We start from the raw sequence: 26,435 nt of genomic DNA, 5'->3' as shown, positions 1-26,435 counted from the left end.
GCTATTACCAACCTGGATTAGCTGCAGTTTTTTTTAGTTTCTGCAAAAATGCAAGCAATTTTGCATTCCATCCCCTCCCCCTCCCTGTGGTTCAGTGATATTATTTAAACCAAGCAAACAAACAAAACCCACAAATCCTTAAATGTTAACAGTTCACACTGTTCCTCACCAGATGATCACACAAGCTTCCTGACAAGCTGGAACTATCTCTGCAGTGCCAGCATCATACACCATAGTGCCTACGTTATGTTGAGTCATAGTGGTTGCCAGAGCTAAAACTTGTTTTCTTTCCTAAAACAACAACAACAACAACAAAAAACTCAAAAACCAAAACACACACAAAAAACATGAAAAATATCTCATTTATCATGTTTTTTATTACATCTTTATGCAGGTGGTCTCCATACCAGGAGACGAGCCTGATTGGGCAGGAGACTGGAGCCCCGAAGGGGAAATGGGCGTCTCCTACCCCTATTGGGAGGGTTGGCAGGTACAACATGTGGTGTTATGTGAGTCTATGGGAGCATCTGATCTTTTTCCCCCCTCACAGCGTGGGAAAGTTTCCAGTTCCAAAGCACCAGTCTGGTCTCCGTGTGTGGCTTTCTCCATAAACGGTGGTGTGGAAGTGTAAAGCATGCAGCGCATGTGATTTAAATCTTGAGCATGTGCCAAATACTCTTATCATTCTCCAAGTGGACATGCATGGAAGAGCTTCATAAAGGGGCTCTGTCTGTGCCTGTCTTCTCAATTTTGTTTTGCTTTTCATGTGTTTTGTTTTTTTTTCTTTGACATAGAACTCATTAAAGACTTCAACGCGACGAAAGAAGAGAACATCTTTTAAAAGAAAAGCCAGCAAAAGAGGCAATGAAGTAAGTATTTCGGAGATTTGAAAATCAGTCTCCTTTTATTTGAATATATAAATGCAGATTTTAAAGTTTTTTTTTTTTACTGTTTTTTTTTTTTTTTTAATATATATATTTAAAAAAATATTATTTTTTACTGCAAAATTCCATATTACTGAATATGTTGTGAGAAAAGACATGTTTTGTCAAAAACTCAAATGAGAAGTCTCTTATTTGCTGAATTAATTTTTTCAAGAAACAACATAGCAGACTCCAGGACTACCAGCAGACTAATGAAACAGTATTCCCTTGGGGTGTAAAAGACTCAGCTCAGACACCTGGTTTCAACTAGGTGGAACAGGATTGTAAAAATGGGGTTGTGAAATCCATGGTGAGTGTATTGACTGCAAGGGTCTCAGTTTGGGGGTGTTTTGCAGGTCCAGTTGGAGAATGTCTCCCTCGGTCGATTTCCAGTTGGAGATATTCTGCTTGTGTGAAATTTGATATTGGGCCACAGAGAAAAAAATCATACTAATGGTCCTATGGTTAGGTTTACTTATTTTCTTACTAAATTGTCTTAGCTGGATACATTTAGTCTCAGCTGAGCACCATATTATCATGGCTATGCTGCTTCCAACACCCTAAGTAGTTTTGGGTCTTCTGCTTGTGTTATGCCAGGGAAGTTTACCCATTATGTAGCTTTTACTAAAGTTATTTCTTGCTTCTGTTTCTTAGGATAACAAAGGTCGGCCATTTGTGATAAAGCCTATCTCCTCTCCACTCATGAAACCATTGCTGGTTTTTGTCAATCCAAAAAGTGGAGGGAACCAGGTAAGGTTTAGTCTAATAAGTGTTTCTGCAGATAAGAATAGTCCTCAGTCCATTATGGATAAGAACTCTATGCAACTGAATTGCAGTCTCCTAAAAGAAGTTCTTGCTGTTGAATGCCCATTATACCTCCATCTAATTCTATTGAAGTGGAAGGAAATGATACTTGAACATATGAGCAGTTGTCTCAAGCCGAAAGGAATCTGAAGTATTATTTTGGAAGTTTTCAGAACTCAACTTACCACAGAAATTTTAGATTCCTGGTGAAGGGTCTTAGACTTCTTTTATGCAAAATATGATGTAATTTTATGAGGAAAGCCCAATGCATGTGAAATGCCACATTGTTATGGCATTTAATAAATCACTTCTGTTCCTGTAGTATACCTTAAAGTACCAGGTAATATTTCGGTGAAAGGTTGACCAATCTGCACCAAGTTGAGGGAGCAGTGGTGTAGCTACTGCCCACAGAGTCCTTGGTTCCTGCTTCACATGATAGTAGAAGCTTACAGTTATAAGTGTTCATGGTGGTGATGGAGGATGTCGAAGAAGCATAATTGCTTGGGTGTTGGGTAGGACACTGTTCACTGTGGTGACTTTGCCTGCAAGCTTTTTCATCGTTTTGCTGTCATGGATTGCAGGCTGAGGCTGAGTGGGATAACAGAGGTTTATAGTTGCATGTGGTCAGAGGTAGAAGAACAGGTTTCTGTAGGAAATGAATCTTTGGTCTGAACCCGAGTTCTTGTTCTTGCGAACTGTTAGTGATCTGTGTGGTTAAATTCAATTTATACGTATACATGTGCACCCTGCATGAATTGTTGGGTCTCTATTGGGGGGTCATCGGCTACACCACTTTTTATTTTGTATTTTTATTGGTTTATTTTTGCATTATAAAGCACAGAGGAAGGAAAAGCAGTCCAAAGATAGTGAATAATGAGCACTATTAATTCTAATAATCATTATACAATTCATAATTTCCCTTCCTTTAATTTTTCTCTTTTCCCAGGGCACCAAGATTCTCCAAACGTTTATGTGGTATTTGAATCCACGCCAAGTCTTTGATCTCTCTCAGGAAGGGCCAAAAGATGCGTAAGTTCTCAAGCACTCACCATGTGAACCATAATTCTTTTTATATCAGGAAAGCAGGAACATCTAACTCGGATAGATTGGTAGACTAATGATGCTGATATATGTTATCTAGAATCAGAGTTTCAGAGTATAGTTAAGCCCTTAAAATGACTTCAGATAAGGTCCTTAATCATGTGAATGAAAATGACAAGGCTTGGGGGTCTTAACACTTGTTTTAAATACCTATGAGGAAGCTACTGAGAAGACAGAGCTTGACCCTTTACAGCAGCATGGCAGGAGGTGCAAGAAACAGTGGACAAATTGTCAAAAGAGATGCTTGAAATGAGAGGGGATCCATCTGGATATAATGAAAGACTTTTTCACTGTGAGGACGGTTACCCATTGGAATAGGTTCTCTTCATATGTGGAGATTTTTGAGCCCCAGCTTGATGAAACCCTGAGAAACATGGTCTGATCTGTGTTGACTCTGCTTTGAGCTGGAGCTGAACTAGAAGTTCCTTCAAACTCAGATTATCTATGACAAGTTAGTAGGTTATCTGTTAAATAGGAGGTTACTTCTATTATATTTTTTTCTGTTGTGTTTGCAAATTCCATCCTCATGTATAAATATGTATATCTAAATAAATATGTATATACATTATGTGGAGACAACCAATTGGAGTTGATGTTCTGGTATTGTAGGTGAAGGAAAATATTCAAGAAAAGGTAGTTCGTATGAAACAAGATGGGGATGGTATATACACCATTCTAATAGATGTGAGAGGTATGGCAGCTTTGTTATTCAGATACGATCTTTTACATTTGTCAAGGAGCACCCTCTATTGGCCAGATTTTGATTGTTGTTCCTTTTGTTAAATGACTTGGGAGTGCCCACAGCAAGTGACAGAAGCAGAGATAAAGGATGCTACATGATCTCCTGTTCATATTGTAAACAGATACATAGATGATGTTTTAAGAATTCTGTCTACAAGAGAAGGACAAACCTGTAGAAGGCTATCCTTTAATACAAAATCATGTATTAGGAAAACATCACTGAATCTTGTTCATAGTTACAGCTTTAAAATGTACATCAGAGCACCAACTAAAGGCAATTACATGGGTGACCAGATTCATATAGTCGAAGTAGGGAGTTCATTCAACAGTACACTATGCCTAAATCTCAGTAGAGTCTATGTGCTGTGGATCCCACAGTGCCTGAGCATTGACTAGTGGCTGATCATTATGAAGGGGTGAAGCTGCTTTTATATTCCCATAGATGACAGCAGCATGCAACTATCTTCCCTTGCTGACTATCTGATGCTGCTTACCTGGGCAGTGGTTGAAGGGTGAGTGTCCCACAGGAGGACCTGTCTTTAAAGAGGTGATTCTCACTGCTAAAAGACCACCCTTTGTTATTTGAGATAAGGATTTTTGCTTTACTTAACTATCTGTTCGGTGATATTTTGACAACCTAGGCAGCACAAAAGGACACTGCTAATTTGAAATCATATATTTACCTATATGAATGGACCAAGTGTTTGCTATTCATACTTCTAAAGCACTCATTTTTATTTATTTTTTCCTGCTGAAACACCTGCCTCTGTTCTTATGATGTACAGAAGCTTTAAAGTAGATTTATGGTTTTCAGAGTTGTGTAATGGAGTTAAAGGAGAATTAGATCCTCAGTTCACTATGTCTCTACCTGTGAATGTATCCCCTCCACTGGGAGATGTTTAATTAGGCCTCTCTTTCACACAACTGATAGAACGGCCTTTTTTGGCTTTCCTTTTGGTATCTTATATCAGATAGCCAGAGAAGGAGCTCTGTTAGGTGATATTGCCTTCCATGGTATTAAAGAAATACCATTATCAGTTGAAGGAGCTGTCATGCTCTAAATGTTTCAGAAATAGAGCTCAGCATGCCCTGATGAGAAACACTATGTTTGGTTTAAAAATCCCAATGTTTACATTTGTTGCCTTAGGATAAGAGGACAATGCAAGGTTTTATCATTTCCAGAGGGAGAGGAGCAACTGGCCTTTCAGACTACATGTTCCCATGTTAAACAGATAAAATACTTCTCAGGAGGGGTTGTCTAGCTGCGAAAGAAGGCATCTCATTTTTTTAAATTTTATTTTTCTACCTCCACTCTATGCCACCGATAATATTCTAGAGAGAAATAAGCGGCTGATAAACTGTCACTCAGCAAAATGCATAAATATTACCTGCATTGTTCTATTGACTTTTTTGTTTTTTCACTTTTTTTTTTTTTTTTCCGTCCCTCGACCAGGCTGGAGCTGTACAGAAAAGTGCCAAACCTGCGGATCTTGGCCTGCGGTGGGGATGGGACGGTAGGTCACCAGTGCCTGGCAGTCCTTTGGTCATTGCCAAGAGATGAAAGGGGTCACAGTCATGGGTTTCCCACCTTGTGGTGCCTGCACAGCTAGATAACCTGCCTTACATTTATTAAATCTACTCATTGTTTTTGTCTTTTCTGTGTGATCTGGCCTGCTTAGTGATGGGGCTATATCATTCTGTCCTAATGTCCTAGGTTCTATCTGCTTTATGCATTAAGATTTGGCAATGCTTACAAAATATAGACTTTCTTTGTTGGCTTTCTCTTAATATTTGCATAGATCTGAGGATCTAACAGGTTAAATTAGTGTCTGGTGGTCATTAAATCTTAACTTCTGTCATGTTCTGCTGTTGTCTTCATGATGTCTAAGTACTGTCAAATGGGGTCTCTGTGCCTCAAGTTTCCTCACTTTCTTAAAAAATTCACTGTGAGGAAGTGGTCATACTATTAGCCTGGAATGTGGAAGATTTAGGTTCAGTCGTTTCCTTGCCATTGATTGGTATGTGTTCTTGGATAAGTGAGTAGGATCAGATCTTTAAAGAATTTAGGCACCTTCAGATGAGGACAGGCTCTTGCAGTTTTGGGGCCTGGAGGCCAAGAGTAATAATGAAGTAATTACAACTGTGTTAATCTTGCCAGTACTTAAGAATATTATAAATCTCACTCTGTGCCATTGAGTGTCAAAATACAGTTGAAAAACTGACCTTTAGTCTCCGTGAAGCTCAGTTCCCCAGACATAACATTTGATAATACTCATAACCATATAGATATAACCATAACCATATAGATATAATACTCACAACCACATAGATATAATATTCATAACCACATAAAATGCATTTCTGGCTGAAAGGTACAATGGTTGGCCAGGATATATAAATATATATATATATATAAGAAGATATTTAGGGCACCTAAACAGATTTTTTTTTTAATATATATATATAATATATATATGTAATTTTTGTTTTTATTTATTTTTGTTTGTTTTTAATAAGTGAGCTGAACCTGCTCTCAAACATTCTCTGCTTGAATTTCTGGTGAAAGTTTCTGTTCAGCTTCTGTGGGTTCTTTTAAAGCCCCAGATGTAAAGGTTATTGATACTAGTGCTTCCCTTGAAAGAATGAAGAAAAAATGTGATTTGAATGCCATCTTTCTGGTACCTGGGACAATAAGATATTACAGTTACTGAACTGGGAACACTCCTTGAAAAACCTGTGAGGTATTACTGCAAAAAAAGAGGTATTAGCTGCAAAAAGGAGAGGTTTTCAGTCTGTTTCTGAAAGTGTTTGCAGTTGCTGTCTGACGAAGCCAGAATTTTAATAGGAGGAAAAGCTTTTTTTCTGAAAAAATTAAAATAGAAATTAATACAACTATATTGAATCTTGGCATCCTGGTTTTTCTTCACTGAGCATTGCAAGCAACAGGGGGCAGCACCTTCTCATTAGTATGAGCAGCACTCGACTATTACCTTTGCTGCTTCTCAGTTTGAAGCAAATTAATATCTAGCTATTCCCAAAGCCATTACATCTAGAAATGAGAAATCTGGCTCAAATGGACTTAGTGAATATTCAATGAGACCAGATGTTATCTTGCATTATTGAGGTGAGTCAGAACTTATTGTAACTTTTCCATCATCGCTACTTGTTGCTCCTTTCTAGGGTGTAAGCTTCCAAAGCAGTCAGGAGCTTTCCTTTTAGTGTGAAGTGATACTCTTTTTCATCATTGACTATAAAACATCCTTGATGTTTTATAAAACAAGGTTTAGAAATGACCTCAAATTAAAGAGCAATGTTGTAAATATAAATTAGTAATTTGAAGTTTCTGTTTATCAGTTACAAGCATTTACAAAAGTGGTTGGTATTTGTAATGTTACCTGTCCCAGTGGGAGATGGATGTGCAGATGTATGGATTAAGTCAGTGACAATGACAAAGGGCTCTTCAAATAGTTCTGGAATTATATAAGTCTCTACTCTCTCCCGTTCTCAATACCAGAGGACTTATTTTTTGGAAGGTTACTTACCTCTGACAACCTGGTAAGATTTGAAATCACAGAAATAATAGTTGGAAGAAGAGAAGTCCTGTCCAGGTGAAGTCAGTAGTTTCATGTCTTTTTAAAACCTTACGTTTTCAGTAGTGATGGCATCTTTGAACACTGGCATCAGGAAAAAAAATATATATTTTTTTTCCCTTATATTTATCTGCTTAAAAAAAAAAATAAATCATTATTTAAAACGCACCCCATATTCTTTTAACTATTTTTTTTTAAAGTTGAGAATTAACCTAAGTAATGGTGCTATTTTCTTACAGCAAGAATTTCAGTCATAAAAAGCTTGAGAATATTTTCAGCAACACTCCTTTCACTGATGGAAATTACCTTTTAAAGAAAACAAAACATTTATGGTACTTTGTTCCTTTTAGCCAGATTTGTATTGAAAAGTTTTATGTAGTCCTGAACAGGGGAAGAGAGAGAATCAGCTTTCTAAAATAACCAATGGCTTATGGTGCAAAAGATCCAGACTCTTTTTTCCAACCCACAGTGGTCAGTCCTCAGCATTATAGTTTAGCTCATTTTTTATCAAGACAAGTCAAGACAATATATTTATATTATGTTTTGCTCACAGTGAAATAATTCAGCACTAAGGTGTGAATTATCTGGGGAATGGGAGACCTCTGGGTGAATCAGTGCTTGAGCTGACTGGGATCTTTTATTCCAGGACATGCTCTGAGATACCATGCTGTTCTAAAGCATCTCTTGAGTCTTCTTTCATGGCAGTTCTCAAAGTTTTAGTTTCCTTTAGCATAAGGGTAATTTAAAATATTTTGCTCGAGCTGTCCATATTATTCCTAACTCATTGTTAATCATTCTTCATTAATTTTAACTTACTATATTTTTAAGAAAAAATTTAGGCAGCCTTAAAAATATCTGGCATGATTCTACGTACTATTATTTCTTAAGAATAGCAACCTCTCTATTGACATTCCTCAGAATCTCTGTGTGCCTTTAACAATAGCCAGTGTTTACATCCTATTGCTTCTGCTTGCACAGGAGCTTCATGAAGACTTCTTTACTAGCTCTCTGGAATGCAAAACCTTGGATGGGGCAGTTGTACAGTTAAATTTCTGATATCCTAATTTTTTCTTCTCTCTTTTGCTTTATTTGAACTTTTGTGTGTTGGGGATACAACTAAAACATGCATTTTTTCCTTCATTGCTTCCCTCTTCATCATCATGGCTAACAGTTTTTTGCATTTCTGGTTTTATAGGTTGGGTGGATCCTCTCCATCCTAGATGAACTGCAGCTCAACCCCCAGCCTCCCGTGGCTGTCCTTCCACTTGGCACTGGGAATGACCTTGCCCGCACCCTCAACTGGGGTGGGGTAAGCACTGACTGGGGTTACCCTTACATGTGGGTTCTCAACTTGCTGCTCTTATTTATAGTGTAGTAGTGTGGAACTTCCTTTTGGCTAAAATAGCTGGTGGGGCTTTTTGCAAGGTCTGCTTCACTTGCACACAACAGCTCAGTTCAATTTCCAGTTTGGTGGCTTGAATTATTAATGATGTAATTGTTGTGATAAGAGTGGGCATAGACACATCTGTCTGGTATTTCAGGCCAAATAATGAGAATAATAGGTAGATTTATATTTTAAGCATATATTTAACATTTTTTTTTTTTTTCAATATTTATCCTTGACTACACACTGGAGTTATTTCATACAGGGCAAACACACTGGTTCTTCTCATTATGGTCTTACCATGCCTGTCCAAGACTTATGTTCTTAAGCAATAGTTTTTCAAAATGTTTCATATATCAAAATTTAGCAATATTTTGAAGTGTTCTAAAGAGCGGTTGTCCACTGTTTTAAATCTGCATGAAAAGAGGGAGATCTTCCAGGTAATTGGTGAATTACTTGCTTTGCTTTGGCTATCGATGGCTGATACTCTGGTGACACTCATTCTGCTGCCAGGGTTACACGGATGAGCCAGTGTCCAAGATCCTGTGCCATGTAGAAGATGGAACCATTGTCCAGCTGGACCGGTGGAATCTCCAGGTTGAGCGCAACCCAGATTTACCGCAGGATGAGCTGGAGGATGGGGCTCGTAAGGTTAGAGCCTTCTTTTTCCCAGGGACACTATAGTATGCTTAAGAGGATTTTTGGGATACATCATAAGATGTATGGGTGGGGAAGTTCCAAAACTTTTTAATTTTCTAGTTGCATCTTCACCTTTTGCTCTTTTTTTGTGTTGGTGCTTCCAGTGACATGTGAACCATAATGCATATCAGCCATCGTATTTGTTGTTATACTCTCAGACTTCAAGCATTTATCTCAAGAACCAAAGTCTGGCAAAACCCTCATGGCATCTTATCTAAAAGGTCACTGTTTTTTCTCTAGTTAACCTGAGGTGGCAGGAGAAGGAATAGTATGACCACCATCCATTAAAGGCACATCTAAAAAATGATGTAGAATTATATTCCTTAGGATTCTGCTGATGGATACCAACTGTTCCCTTCGTTTCAGCAAGGAGTAGTGTATGTTTAGATTTAACATCTTTTTGTGGGGGTCTCCATATGATCTCCATTAGTGTACCTTGAGAGCTGAAGAACAGTAAAATCTTTGTGAGGGGATCACATTTGTAGTGGTACATCATTTGGACTGGAGATGTTGAAAGTGTCACTATCATCAAAAAATGATTCTGTGCACCATTTTCCTCTTCTCAGTTATAATTTCCAGTTTATCTGTTGGATGTTATTTTTCTATCTCTCCCTGATGGGTCAGTATAATGATGAAGAGGCCAGATGTGTTCTTCCCTGCTTCATGCATCCTCAGTAGAATTAGGCCTTCTTGTCTGGGACTTGCGTTGCTCCTGGTTATATATGAAGCAGGAAGAACACAGCTTGAGTTTCATTCGCAATGCTGAGCTTGAAGTGTCAGCAATTAGGAAAACCTTCGTATTGACACGTTAAGTGAAGCAATGTTCAGGGAAATCTCAATGAGAAAATAAATGAAGAACCTTGTGATGTGTTTACAAAGATACTTATATGATCATAAAACGCTGTAGATGTGTTTGTGTTCTTTAGGCTTTTGTATTTGAATATCTTCCACAAGCTATTACTAGTCTTCAGAACAACTTCTGCATACACTTCCCTGATGTATTCCATTTCCTTAGTGTTTCATGAGGTGCCAGATTTAAAATAGTTAGTGCCTGGTGTGTCATGGAATATTTAATTTGTGTTATTTTTACATGTCTTTCTATTATCCAATTATAGCTTCCACTCAGTGTCTTCAATAATTACTTCAGCCTTGGGTTTGATGCACATGTTACACTGGAGTTCCATGAATCTAGAGGTAAGGGGAGGAGCTTTTTTTTTTTTTTTTTTTTTTTTTTTTAACCTTAGACAGTTATTTTATGAATTACAAATGGATTTGAATTTAATGCTTTGTTCTTATAATTCAGAGAGTGCTGGAACATTCAAACCCAAGGTACAAACCACAGGTAGCAAGAAAATGATTGTATCATGAGTTTCCAAGGGATTTTGTGATTTAAAAATGAAAAAAAAGTACAAGAAAAAATGGCATTCACTGGAGTAAAATGGTTAAATGGAGAGATTTCATATTCTTGACCTTTTAAAGGAGATGCCAAATACAATTATAAAGACAGCTTACACTGACATACAAGTGCCAGAATAAGAGCAGAAAGAAGAACAAATGCAAGCCAGGTGCAAGTTTTTCCTACCGTGTGAAGTGGGAGAAAGGATAAGATCAGTGAGGATGTGAAAGTAGCAGGGTAGCAGGAGGATAGCTGATCTAGAAATGCACAACAGTTACCTATGGATGAGTATAACATAATGTCATTGGACTTGGTACAGACCCAGAAGGTATCTCTGCAAATGAAATGCTTTAATGAAGTCCACAAACTGTCAGCAATTTGAGCTGTTGGAGAATCTTGCTTGTCCCCTTGCTGATGGCAGTTATTACCACACAATCCAAATGTGGCTTAACAGGTAGACCTTGGAGTGATGTGAACTGTTAGATTTGTATGGTTTAGGCAAGCATGCTTGTATAAACAGACCTTGTCTAATTGCCTGTGTTCACTTTTTGATCATTTCAGCTTCATATTCATGTTTTTCTTCTGAACAGCAGACTCCCTTATCTTCACTTTCATATCAGCAGTGTCATTACAAAACGAAAAGATAGCACCTGAATGCCTTGCTAAATAAAGAGCAGAGTACATGATGGAATAAGCTAATGCATATTTTATAATGTTTAAGACTGCTTCAAGCTTTAGGAATAATAATGAGGGGGCATAAAAGGGCACACGAATGAAATGATGACAGCTGTATGCTTTTTTTTTTTTTTTTTTTGTGTGCATGCATATCAACATGAATTGCTAATGTGAATGTGAATATACTGTATAGATGAAATGCACGGCTACTTTCTCACTTAATGGAGGCATTACTTAATAATGAAGTTATGGAGCCCTATAAAGAATGAATGTTATTCCAGAGATGCCAGTGCTTTAAAAATTTATGTGGGTGAAAAATACTTGGCAGAGCAAGCTGTCTATCTGTGAGTGGGTATGTATGGACAGAAGAGTTTTTCATAGCACTAGTGCCTGCTCTCATGAGTCGTTCTGTTAGCGTTTCCTTACCCTCTTGAATGCTAAAAGATATGAAGTCACTCCTATATGTTGTAGGAGAGAAAAGCTTATAGCTTTGGAGGTGTTGCTGATGTTTGGGTTTTATTGTGTTTCATGTGGAATTAAGCACTACAGAACAGATTTTGATCTCTTTGCACTTGGCCCAATAAGACAAATGGTTGTATGCAATTTCTTATGTGGAACATTTGTAATCACATGTAGTGTTAAAACAAACATACAAAAACTAACCAATCAACCCCTCCGCCCCCCCCAACAAACAACAACAAAAACACAGAAAACCTAAATCCAAAATAAATTAAGATTGATTTGAACTCTTAGGCTATCAGGCCATTTTATGCTATGGAGATTGCTCAATTGTTATATTTTAACTAAACAGTGATTGCAGTGTCTCAGAGGAACCTGTATGTGACCATGGCTATTTCCATGGCAACCTCTACACTTTTCTTGTGACTAATGAGATTGAGCCTTGAGGGTTGGCTCCAAGCTTTGCTTCTACAGGAAGCATTCTGGATAGCAACTCTCCAGAGCCACAGTTTCCCCCTTTGTTATGCTTATGCTCTGGTGGAGCAGGGACTATGCATTTTACTTCATCCCTGTTGACATTGTTAATGTTGAGGGGTGAGGATGGAGTGAGCTTTGGATATGCAGTCATTGATTTGCTTCTACAATCGAAATCACACTCTAGTCAACTTTAGGATCGAAATCACACTCTAGTCAACTTTAGGCTCTATTCAGCTTGGTAGAAAGAGTCTTTCCTCCCTGCCAATACTCATCTGCCATGCCAATGGTAGGAGTAGTTTAGTATGTTGAAAGACTGCTGAGTCCCTGGCCTCAGAAAGTTTCCTTTTCTGTTTAGCTGGCTCCAAACTGGGGCTTTGATTCAGGTCAATATTTGTCACAAGATCTGTGTAAGAGTCAGTACCCTGGTGGCTGCTGCCACTGGGGATAACCACATCAGAGAACGTGAAACATGGGCACTTGAGCATTTGGGAGCCACCCACTTCTTAGCATGGGGTTCTGAGAATTTCTGTAGAGCTGTCAGCTCGGTAAGTGAATAAAAGATGAGATTTACTTACGCAATTAAATGAATAATTTTAAGAAGAGGTGACGCTGACTGCACAACAGAACAAATGCATGATACAATAGTGAGGCAGACAATCACACAAGAAATAACGTAACTCTTATGAAATGGAGCATTATATTGTGAGATGTAGTGACTTCAAAGAGAACTAGATGAGTTGTTACAAATAATAATTTGAGATGAAGTAATTTGGAAGTGTTTATACAAGTGTTCTAATTTAGCCAGAAGGACTAAGGTCACTTCTTGGATGATTTTGCTAGAGAATCACTGAGCAAGAGTAGGTGAATGGTTCTATTGCTGTATACAGTATCAGAAGAACTGCTTCTGAAACCTCTGCTGCAGACTTGGAAAGCAGTCCCCAGGGAGGCATGAAAGTGACCTTTATTCTGATAAATATGCTGTGTACTGGAAGATCAAAGGAGCTCCATTTAGCTTATCGGAGAGAAGGTTAGGAGGAGATTTAATCACCACCCATAAGTATTTACTCAGGGAGAAGATATCTGATAGTTGAGGGCCTTTTAATCTAATAGACAGAGAAATATGATAAGATTTAGCAGTTAGCAGTAGAAGCCAGAAACACTCAAAATAAGAAAACAAAAATCCACAGACTTATTTTAATTGTGAGAATAATTAACCACTGCACTGGTGTTACTAATGGACTACTAAAATTCCCTATCCCTTTGAGTCTAATCCAAATGAACAGCTCTTTAAATAGGTTTTGGAATAACCACATAATTTGCTGCAGGAATACTTGGGTAGAGATGGCAATTCCTGAGTACCTTTCTGGATATCCTCTTTGTAATGCATCAGAATTTATTTTTCATCTCATAATTTACTAACTGTTTAGTCCTGCTTTGGAGCATGGGTTAGTGTTTCATAGGTTTCTATAACTCTTAAAGAAATCTGTTCTATGTTGGTGAAAACAGAAGTCTCACAGATGGTACGGAGGGGTCTTGAGATGAATAGTCTGAGAGGTGCTAAACAAGCTGCTTTTGTTTTTGTTACCCCTTTGTTCATGTTTCCATCTATTTTCACTGTACAGGAAAGGGGAAAAATTCAATATCAATGTTTGGAATCTGATAGCAGATAATGGCACGGATGCAGGAACCTCACACGAGAAAAATGTATTCATGTTAATACTTTTACTGAGTGATATGTGCTGAAAGCACTATAGTGTTCATAGAAAATCTGAAAGTACAATGGAATCTACTCAATTTATTAAGGTGTTCATATTTTTCCTTTGTATCTTTTCACAGAAGCGAATCCAGAGAAATTCAACAGCCGATTTAGAAATAAAATGTTTTATGCAGGGGTGAGTTGTGATTCATTTTACAGAATAATGTTATTTTATATTCTTGAATGCTTTACTCCCTCCTTTCTCCCTTCCATTCTCACACCAGCAGTTTGCAGCAGGCAATTCATTTTGCCTGCTGCAATTTAGAAACATACATGTACTCTTTCTGGCAATGACACGTGTCTGTTGGAGAGTGCTGATTGTATTACAGTATTGGATACAGTACTGATCATATTTTACCCAAGGACATTCTCTTGCTAACCTTTCAAAGGGAGAAGTATTATAAGTTTTATAACTATATATATATATATGTATATATATACACTTGTGTGTATATGTATATATATACATATTTAAAAAATCATATTTCCTGAGATCAGGAAAGAATAGGTTTGACAAAATAATGGCATTTTGTTATAAGCTCTTTGGTGGGATAAGAAAAGAGGAAATAGAGGAGAGAAGACGATGATGATTCCTACTCTTATTTCTGTTGTAGGCAGCCTTTTCAGACTTTCTGCAAAGAAGCTCAAAAGATTTATCCAAGCACGTTAAAGTTGTGGTAAGTATAGGAAATTGTGTCATAGTATTGTGGAAAGAGGGGGGAATGGAGAAAGAGTGAGGTGAGAGTTTAATGGCTCTGTTACTTTTCAGTTTTGAGCATGACATTTGCAACACATTCCAAGGAAAGTCTTGGGAAAGCTGTTACAAAGCAGCAACACTTCTCTTGTCTGTGGCTCCATTCAGCAATTTCTCTGTGCTCTGTCACTTTGGCTTTGTAGTGTGATGGTACAGACCTGACTCCAAAGATCCAGGAGCTGAAGTTCCAGTGTATAGTGTTTTTAAATATTCCCAGGTAAGCTCAAGACAGATGCTTGGAGTTATAATAGAAAATAATATTAATAATAAAATCAATATCTGCAAGTTGTCCTCTGTTGGATGGATGTGCAGGAAGCATATTGCTACTGAGCTTCTTTCCCGAGAGTTAGGTGCTTACAATATTGTTAATTAGCAACATGGAATAGGATGGGAGTTCACGGTGCAGCAATATTCTTAAAAAAGTTGAATATCCTTTGATAAGGAATTAGTAGAAGGGATTGTTTAACAAACTGGCTTTCAAAAGTTGTGTGCCTACCCTGCAAACCAGATAGCAAACCAGACAAGAATGACTGGTCTTCTGCCTAATTAGAAACAATGTGGGAAATGGAAAAAGAAAATCAATATTTTTCAAGAAACAAACATGAAATTTGTTGAAATAAATGTTTTTTCTTAATTTAGTAGAAAGTAGCCCAAATAGAAATAAGTCTGTATCTTTAAAAGTTGTCTGTCTCCTGCTCTCTAGACCAGTGGTCTCCAAAATCTTTTGTTTGTGCACCTCTAATGTTAAAAAAATAAAAAATGAGCATGAATATGTATGTTTATTTACAACTTACATACAAGTATTAGTATACTAATATGTACATTATAAAACAGACACAAAAAGATAAATTAGAAAAGGAAGTCACAAAGATGAAATAAACACTATTGAAATAATAATTTTATTAAAAGTAAGAAAAATATTTTCTTCCTGCGCCTCAAATGAGTTGTCTTGTGCCCCACACTTTGGAGCCTATCTCTTTACTCCATGTGCAAGCCCAAACACCTGGTGGTCCAGTACTGCCCTCTCTGCAAGGAGACACTTGGTGTCTCCTCTACAAAGTTCTCTCCTGTTGCTTTTAGATCACTTTTATATCCATTCTATAATGGTAGGAAAGGTATACATGATGGCTGCATCTGGTCCTGTTTATTTCTCCCTTGCCTCCTCAAGCAATGCATTTTTTTGCAGTCCTTGTGCTGTCAGAGCTTATGAGCCAGCAGAGAGAGAAGCAACAATGCTCTGAGGCTGGGGCTGCTGCTGCACCCCTGTGCCTTCCTAGAAGAGGGGATAAGCAAATTTCCGGCAGGCAAATCACAGGTGCCAGTGAAGCTGAATCTGCATCCTGATCTTCAGAGAGCAGAGCAAATAGGGAGAACAAAATGCTGCTTCTCTGTTGCCTGTTGCTTAGTGTTTCTCCCACTTCCTTGTTGGGGAGGAACCTTCCACAGACTGTGATGGTTAAATTTGTGGATGCTGTACCAGCTTAGAAATTAGAGACCAAGTTTCTCCTTTTGTCCATTCCGTGTCAACATAACTTTTAATTGTACCTCAACTACATCCTGAAATAGATGTTTCAGTGTTTCTTTTGGAGATCAGAGCAGGCCAATAATCAAGCTAATAGTCAGGACCCATCAGGGAAAACTGCTTTCTCAAAGCTTGCTTTCCAAACTTTCTGTAGGTATTGTGCTGGCACAATGCCCTGGGGAAACCCTGGAGATCACAGAGACTTCGAGCCTCAGCGGCATGATGATGGCTACATTGAAGTCATTGGGTTCACGATGGCCTCACTGGTGAGTATATGGCAGGTTCTGCCCCTCCTGAAGGTAGGATGAGATTCAGTAAATTCTACGGGCAGCATTACGGAGGAAAAATTGTTCTAAATACTGAAAAAAACACCACAATTCTGTGTTTTCAGCTAAGGCCAAAATATGCTCTGCTGTTAGGTTTTAAATGAGGGAGAAAAATCAGTAATTTATAAATATGATAAGTGCTTTTTAATAATAGCAATATTTTGCAAGCAGAGAATTTTTTAATTTACACATTTAGCAGTGCTTTAAAATGCTCTCAAATTAAACAGCAAGATCATGACAGTGAAACAAACAGCATGTAGGCATGTTTTTACTGTGGGAATATTCTATGGTCAAATAATTACTGCTGTTTCTTTTTAGATTTTAGATAAAAGTTCCTTTTTTATTTTTTTTCCTAAAACTGGCTTCTGTTCTGGAGACAAATATGACAAATTATATTTAATTATTTTCCTTAGATATTTTTCTCCTAAAAAAAAGTTGTTTTGACACATTAAAATAATGTTTATCTCAAAATACTTTGGAAAATCTTCTGCTTTTGAAGGTTAGGTTATTTAGTGAAAGACTGCATGCTATTCAGATGAGTGTATTCTCAGCTGCTGTGGAGCAAAAGAGATGCAATTTGAAAGATATGTACTGTCGATGTTGATTGTCAAGTTGTAGAAGTGGAAGTGATCTGCACCCTGCTAGCGTTTTGCAGTATAGGGACTTAGCAGTCTTTGAAGGCAATGTCTACCTTTTGAAACCAAGTATAAGTCTGGGTCATTCTTGACAACTTAACTGATTCTATTTGAATGCCTGTACTACTGTCCTAAAAACATTCTTTTTTTCTTTTCACTTGGGGAATAAAAAAAAAAACAAACAAAAACAAAGCATTAAGAAAATCAGAATTTTCTGAATATTGTTGGCAGTATAAGTTTAGCCAATACAGATATTAAGTTGAAATTGTTGAAATATTGTACAGTATGTCTATTTTGCCTTGCAGTTTAATAGTTTGTTCTTTGCTCTAAAGGTATACAGGGCTCATAAATCATGCATAAAGCCAATGGGATCAGTATTTTTTGTACTTAATTCGAACAAAATAGACATTAAAAATAGGTTTTTATACTGTATGTCAGTACCTAAGGTGATGCTACTGTATTGTTACAGAAGATGTACACAAACAAGAACGAGCATCCCTTATCAGTCTTAGTACCAGATCATCACCTTGTACATTCATAACATAAATGTACAAAATAACAGGACAACATAGGACTGGTATCCAGAAACATCACCATTTCTCACTTCCATGTGACTCTTGTTAATATAATTGTCTAAATCCATTTACTGAAAATAGAATAGTAATAACTTCCGTATGGCCAACCAAAATGTTGTGAAAATTGAGTATTATTTTTCTTTTTGTTCCATTATGGAAAGAAAATTCAACCAACAGTTTTAAATTGGCAGTTAACTTTTTGACAATGCTATCCTTAAAGTGATCTAAAGCTGAGTTACAAAAGTACTCCAGAGTTCTACTATCAAAGTGGTCAAACACAATGTCAGTCTCTTCAGAGGATGATTATATGCAGTGGTAGATATCACCATAATTGTGTTAATCTATCAAAGGTACTTAGTGTGGCCAGGTATCTCGGCTTCTTAGCAAATTTGTACAGATCATGCTCAGGCCCCTGCTCTGAATCAGTGAATACCTCTGATAATGTTATGTTTCCTCAAAGATATATTTAGACAAATCAGATCTTCAAAGTGAGAAAAAGTAAAAGATCATTTTGATCAGCAATCATTTGTCTGTTTAGATTATGGATTCTTTTATAGCTTCTATTTTTGACCAATCCTAGTGAGCTAGGGAAATAACCTACAGGTAGGAAAAATTCTATTAGCATCATAGATCTTGTGGAATTAACTTTCATCACTTCATTCCTGAATATTTATTATATATTTTTTAAGAAGCATGGACCTTTGACCTGCTATTTCTCTCTAAAAGAAACTTAGTTCAGAACTGATTATCTACAAATCTGCATTGCTTTTGGTGCTGAGGATGTAACTCTAGAACACACATATAATTCTGACTTGCTTTGTAGGACTCTCAGATGAGCTTGACCACACCCAAGAAGGTCTGTGAGACCTATGAGGAGAACTACTTCATAAGGAGTATTATTAATCATATTTTTTTTTTATAATATGATGTGCACAGAACAACACTAAGCTTTTCACTAGTATTTAGGCTACTCTCTTAATAGTGCACTAATACATTTTTTTTTTCTGCACATGGCAGTTGACAGCTAATGGTCATATTCCTCACTAATACAATACATTTCTGCCCAAACATGTCTGCCTAAAACTTGAAGAATCTGCTCATGTCCATGCATTCATTGTCTCATTTCTTTGTAATGAATTCTTGAACACTATATTTAATTGTTTTTAACAAGGTCCTTCTGCTTGCTCTTTTCAGCCTGTCTGGTCTTGTTGTTGAGCTGCAGCGTAACCTCTCATAATTAAGGATTTTAGATTTATCTAATTCGCATTAAGGATTCTATTCTGTTCAGGAAGGGGAAATCATCCTTCTGTCTCCCAGATTTACAGAATTATGGTGGTTGTTTCAAAGACAAAAAAAAAAATAGCATTGCTGTTAGTGTAAAAAACAAAGCAACAAAACTCATATTGAAACCCTTAGGAAGGAACACATATATTCATTTGTGTATATGTATCTTGTAAGTTTGTGTAAACTATCCTTGTACAAGGTGATGAGGTGTGATATATGGTTAATACCTGTCCCGATGTATCTGATATTGCCTACTGTTTTTCTTTGTAAAATGTTAATTTTAAATTTTAAATTTTTGAATCAAAGTACATCTGTTGTCCCTCATTAGGATGTCTTACACATATGCTATGTAAGTCATGCTGTCAGCAAAACAGTGCATTCCGGATTTTATTAACTGACTCAGATACCTGTTTTGAGGTGTATTTTTCTCCTTCCTCTCTCCCCTCTTCCAGGCTGCTCTCCAAGTGGGTGGTCATGGAGAGAGGCTGCATCAGTGTCGTGAGGTGACGCTTTTAACATACAAGTCTATCCCCATGCAAGTGGATGGCGAACCTTGTCGTTTGGCTCCCTCACTCATTCGGATCTCATTAAGGAACCAAGCCAACATGGTGCAGAAGAGCAAGAGGAGAACATCCATGCCTCTGCTGAATGAGTGAGTTGGATATGTGCATGTCCTATGCCAGGAAGCCTGTTTGAGGCAGCGTATTCAGTTATAGATTTTGCATGTACTGGACTTGCAGTGTGTTTAAAAAGAAAAAAAAATCACATCTCCTGAACTTTTTCTCTACTGTGTTGTAATTAATTTACGGGCTTTCTCCTGTTCTTTTACCTTCCGGGTTCTCCTCTGTCTTGCTTTTAGAAAGGTGTTGTATCTTTCAGTTATATATTTAGAGAAGTCTGTGTAGGCTCAGCGGTATGCCTCTTGGCTTATGGCAGCTCTGCATTATCTATGCTACTTGCCCTTAAAGTTCTTATGGTTTGTTTTCTGAGCTCTATCAGCCTGCTTTTTAAGCTCCATTAGAGACTATAACAAATAGCCACAATCAAGAGCTACTCAGGACATCTTGCAGTCTGTACTGTGAGAGCATGCTGCCTGGGACTGCTAAAGGAGAGAGTCCTGGAGTCCTGGAAAGGGATTTTTGCACTTTTATAGGGAACCTTGCTCCAGTATAGAAACCCAAATGAGAAAATCCAGTGCAACTTAGCTAAAAGTAAGAAATCTTCCTCTAGTCTCCTGTGCTCAATGGCAGTAGACTGTACTATTGAAGATTAGATTGGTGGATTAAGGAACCAGCAACTAGGGGAAAAGTAAGGAAAGATAATCAGAAAATAAGAATATATAGCATGAGATGGAGGTAGCAGAAGTAGTGTAAAGATGAACAGGGAAAAGCAAAAGCAACTAGAAACCAGGAACATGCAAAGAAGAAAATACAAGACTAACTTTCCTTTTCATAATTACAATTTATTTATAAGTATTACAGGAATATTTTAATAGAAAAAAGATATTTTCATTTTAACCTATGAAAATGTTCACCCAATAAAATAACTCAGGTTATTTTTGTAGACCTAATTATTATACTACTCATACAGGAGGTCTTCATTTGTGCTAAAATGAGGGATAAGTGCCTTTGCAGTTTTTCATCAAGTTTTGAAGTGATGCAAAACAGTCTGTCCATTATACATAGAGGTACTGACCTAAAAGTTTTAAGTTATGAAGGATACACAGTTCGTTCATGCATCCATGCACTGAAGCTTTCACTTTTCTGGGGAGCTGGGTGAGAGATTTTGTTGTTGCAGGTGTTATCGTATCAGGGAATAAGTGAGGAAACACTTGTGAAGAGAAGTAATGTCTTTCATTAGACTAATCTAGTTGGAAAAAGCCAACAAGGTCTCAGATACACCTTTTTCTCTTTAGGTATTTTAAGGGTTGTCTGTGTTTTCAGTCTGTGTCATGTAGTGAAAGATACTGTTTCTCTTCCAACTTTGTCTTCAACCCTTCAGAGCTTCTTGTTATTCTGTTTGTCAATCTGTTCATGTAATCAAGGCCTCCTTGGTTACTTTCAACATCTTCCTATTCAGTTTAGCACTTAGTGTTCTCTTACCGAGACTGATGCTTTAAGCTTCAGTAGACCCTTGTATCTGTAATGTGCAATTCCTGTTTGTCAGGAAAATACATAGGGCTTGCTCATCGCTCTTGAAGAGTAAAGAATAGCCTGTGAGCAGTGATGCCTGATTTCATCAAGCCACCACAGCTCAATCATTTGTGAAAGCTGGAATTGGACAGAGAGCAATCCTTAGGCATCTCTTTCTACACCAATGCAAGCTAATGCAAATGAGAAAAGAAAATTCCTGGTATTTTGATCTGATAATTTGATCTGATAATTAGCATGGCTAGGCTTGGATTTTGATGTCTGAATTTGAACTGTCATAGGGAAATGCAACCATAGTGTATGCCAGTTGTAAAGAAGATAATTTTTCTGACTTAGCTTGACTTGGATAAGCTATGATGACATGCTTTGTTGCTATCTGAGTCTTTTGATTTGGCTAAGAAGCTTCCCTGTAGATCTGTGTTCTGTAAAAGTACAAATGATCTGTTGAATATTTTAGTTTCAGCCTCATGTATTGAAAATAGTGTGAATATATCTATATATGCATGTTTATGTACTTTGCTCTGAAATGTGGAAGGGGAATGAGAGATAGGAATTGCTTATTCTAGTGTGACCAAAAAAAATGACATGTTAAAGGTTAAACTCTAGGAGGCATTTAATATTTTAAGAAGTACGTTCATTATGAGGCTGTATTGCAGTATTTCACAAGAGAAAATATTCAATTAAATATGTTTATCTATGCTTAACTTGATAGCTAGAATGTCTCCTCATTCCATTAAAATCTACTAGAAATTCTTATATTTGATTGAACATGACAGTTATTTATTTATTTTTTTCATTAAGACTGTCATCTGAATATTATATGTTTGAGATTAGTAGGTGGGTCTGGAGCTACTCACTCAATTGTTAGGCAGCTGTTCATAAGCTCCTTGCAAGGAGAGTGATTATAAAATTATCATGTATCACAGTAACTCAGAGTTGCTATTATTGTTGGCCACAATGTTATTGATAGATAAGGAGAATAAGTAGGAGAGCTCTTTGCAGTTTTATCTAATCCAGTGTCATAAGTGGAAAAATATTTGATTTTTAAGATGCCTCACACTGTGTTTTTATTTTCTTATTATATTTTTCTTTGTTCTGTGAGTTTTGAGGAGAGAGTGTTTATAGAGTATAGTGAGTTTGTCATTTGCCTTGTGGATGTACTCTAGTTTCTGGGGAAAAATAGTATTGTAAAATTGAAGAACCCATATTTAGTGTAACTGAGAAGGAACTGAGATTACATCCTTTTCTTGCTTGGGAGCAGGAAGGCTATAGAAACATGGATCTCTTGAGACTGTAACAGTTGCCCGTCTTCCTGATTGCAGCTGCTCTCCTTTAAAATGTGGAGATGCTCCTAGAGAGGATACCTGTATATAGCAGAAAAAGACTGGACCTTGTTTGACATGTTTCTTTCCTCCACTTTCCCACTTTTATGCTTCTAGCACCTTATAATTGCACAGACATTGCCTCATATGGTTCTACACAACCCTTCAGGGTTGAAATTCCTTTATGTTGATTCTGTTTTATCTGTTACTGAATAATTTGACCTTTTCAAGGTGTCAGGGAAATTAAGCAGCACTTTAGAACAGTGTAAAATTTCTTAGTTTGTTAAAAATAATTAATAAAAACAGTGACTATGCAATCAAATTAAGGAAAAAAAAAAACAACAACTTGTTTTTGTGGGGTTACTTGAACTGAAGGAGCATGCCTTTCCTGTTGATAGCAGCAACAGAGTGAATAGCTTCGTTCAAGCTATTAGGGAACAAGTAAATATGCTGTGCTGAACTTTGTCTAAGCTGAGCAAATTTCTGGTAATTAATATTTTATTTAGTTACTTAATTTTTCTTTCACTGCTGAATTGCCTGCAAACAAATAATTACTTTCTTGGTATATTAAATATTTCAAATTAATTATGGGCTACTTGCTGCAAATAGTGAATTCTTCTTATTGTTCATCAAGCATTCATTTCTCAATATTTCCTTTTGGAAGGTAAAGGTTTTCTGATATGACTAACAGATTATAAGCATATGCTTGAGCAAGAGAAGATGGTCTATTTTCAGTTTGTACTCTTGTGATGATTTTAAACTTTTGAGTTGCAGCACAGTGGAGGACAGTCATTGCTTGGTGGACACAGTTACAATACTTGTTCTAATTTGTTTCTAATGGAGGCTGTTCAAACATAAAAGGCAGACGTGATCTCATTGTTATCCTACAATGCATTAAAAATAGAGATAAGTAACAAACCAGTAAAGTGTTTCAACCCAGAAACAACTTTTTAGGTGCAAGGAATATAGGTGCAAGAATGAGGTGATGCAGTTGACACTTGATTATGGATGGAAACAAGGCAGATAGTGACATTGTGGCAAAAAAAAGGCAGGTTTATTTTCTCATTTTCTTCTCATATGTCTCTTCTGTTGTTTTTCCCCATCGTGTTTGCTAAATGCACCAACAAAAGCAAGTTTTTGCTACTGTCAGATTGGCAGACTTTTTTTTTTTTTTTTTTTTTTAATTATAATAACAGTAATAATATTCTTACTCTCCTCTAAAAAGACTTACCAGCTAATTTCTGATTCCTGAATCTCCATTATCGAAGGTAGTTTGTGAAAGAGACAACATGAGAGCTTGGTTTTCTACGATCAAGCAAGGAATGTGGTCTTGTGAATTAAAAGTAAAATGTGTGTGGAATAACAAGAGAAGCCATGGCTCAATTTTACAGGAATCATTTTCTAGTTGGAAACTACAGTTTAGTATGCTGCTCAGTAAGTTTCAGTTAGTGATCATTGTGTGAACCCCAAAAGATTTTAGTTCAGGTTGAGGAAGAATGGTATGCATGGTAGAAGAGAGAGAAGAAGGGACAGCTTATAGGTAAAATGATGTTCCATATGCTTGAAGAAAACAAAGGGACCATTTGAATATAAACACTAAGAGTCAGTCTTGGGAGTCACTTTATATAAAATGCATGTTTCCCTAAGGTACATGAAAGAAGAATGGAGGCTGCAATTTTTCATTGTGGATACAAAATCTCTAGTAAGGGTATTTTTCTTTCTTAAAAGTTAACTAAAGTTAACCAGTCTTTGTAGACAATTCCATCCATTTGGATCTTGGCTTTGATGTTTGTTTGCATTTCTGGACTTGCTTCCAAAGTCTGCTGCCTTAAAATATTTCAGTGCCTGTGGAACACACATCCTGGGGCTCCTAGTCTTCTTTGTATAGCTGTGTACCTAGCTTGTCATTGGTCCTCCTTGCTCATGTCTTTAGAAAGCTCCTAAGTGCTGTGTAGAAGTGTTTTTCTCCATTTGCATGTCTTCTGTTGCTCTTGGCTTCTTAGCGTGACCTTGGAGCTCTGCATGTCTCTCATTCAACTTTTATGTGACACATTCTTTTTGTTTCTGTTTAAATGTTGTATGTCTTTCTCTTTCTTTCTTCTCTTCTGCTCTTTCTTTCCAATCTCTCTCTCTTCCTTTTTCCTTGTCTGTCCACACTTGTGCTGCCTTTCACCTGGCCACTCATTTCCTGCTGCCTATAGTATCCATAAAGTGCAGTCTGCTGACCTGAGGAGAGTCTCAGCTCCCCCTGATTCCTTCACTGTGTGAGTATCTGGCTTTTTTCTACCTTTGAAGTTCCATAATTTGTTGCTGTTACATTGTGCATTGTTCAACCAGGAGACATGCCAGTAAAATCCAATAACAAAGGGGAAACGGGAACCCAGGACACAGCATGGCAGGCGTGGAGCAATGGTCTAGCCAGTTAAGATGCAGGGGGCAGGGCAGGTCTGGTAATTGTGACGATATTCAGCCCAGAGTACAGATTGCCAGACAAATCCATAGTGACAGGCATGTCTGAGAAGTGCCAGGTACCACCCACAAGACAAGTTTAGATGACAGGCTTTTGTCCTTTGGTTTAAATAAAAAACATGGTATAAACACAGCCATAAAACATTTCTAGATAAGAAATGGTCAAAATAGAAAACTATCTCTACCAAAGGAGTAGAGAGGAGTAAGTGTCATGATATTGACTGTACCTGCATTGAAGATGGAGACCCCTCCCCCCCACCTCAATAATATGTTGACTACAAGTCCCATGTAGTAACTTGCTAGATTGCAGCTACAATATTGAAAATACTAATATTTATAAATATGTTGAATTGGCACTTTTAGCATTATATGTGGGTATCTTCTAATTCATCCCCTTTATGGAAACATGCTGTATTATGAAAAGATCTGTGTGTGCACAATTAAAAAAAAAATAATAAAAAAAATCCCAACTTAATATATCAGCTCAGGCAATATAGTTTGTCTTCAGAAATACTTCCTGATTATTCAGTCAAAAAAAAAAAACAAAAAAAAAACACAAAACACACACACACACACACAAATTTTCTTTTTATCGATATCCCTTTTGTCTTCTTTCTTTGCCAGTCTTATGCTGGATATCTTTTCAAGTGGGACTAGCAAATAAATAAATTGGAGATGCATGATGGAAAATAGTAAAGTGCTGAGCTATAAATCCAAATATTCACAGCAGAAACTTGATTCCAGGCATAATTCTTATTTCATCATAGAAGAAAAGCAATGGATTATGTAAACCAAACCAAACCAAAAAAAAAACAACCACGAAACCAAACAATAACAACAACAAAAAAAAAACATTTCTCTGTCCTAAAAAATGGGTATGTGCAATAGACAACATAAATTTTCAGCCAATCAGGGATTACTTGGAAAATTGATTGAATATATATATATACACATATATATTCTAAAGCAGATATCAGATTTGCAGAAAAGGACCTGAAGGTCCTCCACCATGAGCCAGTAACATGCGTCTGTGGCAAAGAAGTCCTAATGGTGTCATGAGCTGTGTTAGGAAGAATGCAGCCAGTAGGTGAAAGGTGGTTATCCTTACCTTCTACTCAGCACTGGTGATACCACACCTGGAGTGCTGGGTCCAGTTCTGGGCTCCTCAGTACAAGAGACATGGACATACTGGAGGAAACCCAACAAAGGGTGACAAAGATGTTTAAGGGACTGGCACCTCTCTCCTATGAAGAAAGGCTGAGAGGGTTGTGACTCCAGTCTGGAGAAGAGAAGGCCTGGTGTTGGGTATTCATCAGTATCTTTAAGTATCTAAAGGAAGGATGTAAAGAACATGAAACCAGGCTCTTTTCAGTGGTTTCCAGCAACAGGACAA

The 26,435-nt window shown here is 37.2% G+C and overlaps 1 protein-coding gene across 14 annotated transcripts in view; it reads left to right on the top strand.

Moving 5' to 3' along the window:
* Positions 1 to 26,435, top strand: part of DGKI (diacylglycerol kinase iota) — a 216,247-nt gene that overhangs the window by 104,105 nt on the left and 85,707 nt on the right. For 9 of the 14 annotated variants that reach the window (XR_011090225.1, XR_011090229.1, XR_011090228.1 and 6 more), the window contains exons 9-22: positions 395 to 490; positions 795 to 869; positions 1,578 to 1,673; positions 2,674 to 2,756; positions 5,023 to 5,083; positions 8,355 to 8,468; positions 9,057 to 9,194; positions 10,358 to 10,436; positions 14,086 to 14,141; positions 14,620 to 14,682; positions 14,903 to 14,976; positions 16,436 to 16,547; positions 19,554 to 19,753; positions 24,775 to 24,837. Coding sequence is in view for 11 of the 14 variants with exons in the window: in XM_068662783.1 (XP_068518884.1) it covers positions 395 to 490; positions 795 to 869; positions 1,578 to 1,673; positions 2,674 to 2,756; positions 5,023 to 5,083; positions 8,355 to 8,468; positions 9,057 to 9,194; positions 10,358 to 10,436; positions 14,086 to 14,141; positions 14,620 to 14,682; positions 14,903 to 14,976; positions 16,436 to 16,547; positions 19,554 to 19,753; positions 24,775 to 24,837 (1,310 nt within the window). In the remaining 3 variants the exon portion in view is untranslated. The remainder of the gene's footprint in view (positions 1 to 394; positions 491 to 794; positions 870 to 1,577; positions 1,674 to 2,673; positions 2,757 to 5,022; positions 5,084 to 8,354; positions 8,469 to 9,056; positions 9,195 to 10,357; positions 10,437 to 14,085; positions 14,142 to 14,619; positions 14,683 to 14,902; positions 14,977 to 16,435; positions 16,548 to 19,553; positions 19,754 to 24,774; positions 24,838 to 26,435) is intronic. The other 5 variants (XM_068662793.1, XM_068662842.1, XM_068662814.1 and 2 more) reach the window with 3 other exon arrangements.

The sequence above is a fragment of the Anas acuta genome, chromosome 1 (assembly GCF_963932015.1).
Source record: "Anas acuta chromosome 1, bAnaAcu1.1, whole genome shotgun sequence".
In the NCBI taxonomy this organism is placed as follows: domain Eukaryota; kingdom Metazoa; phylum Chordata; class Aves; order Anseriformes; family Anatidae; genus Anas; species Anas acuta.
This window is presented reverse-complemented; position numbering and strand designations above follow the sequence as displayed.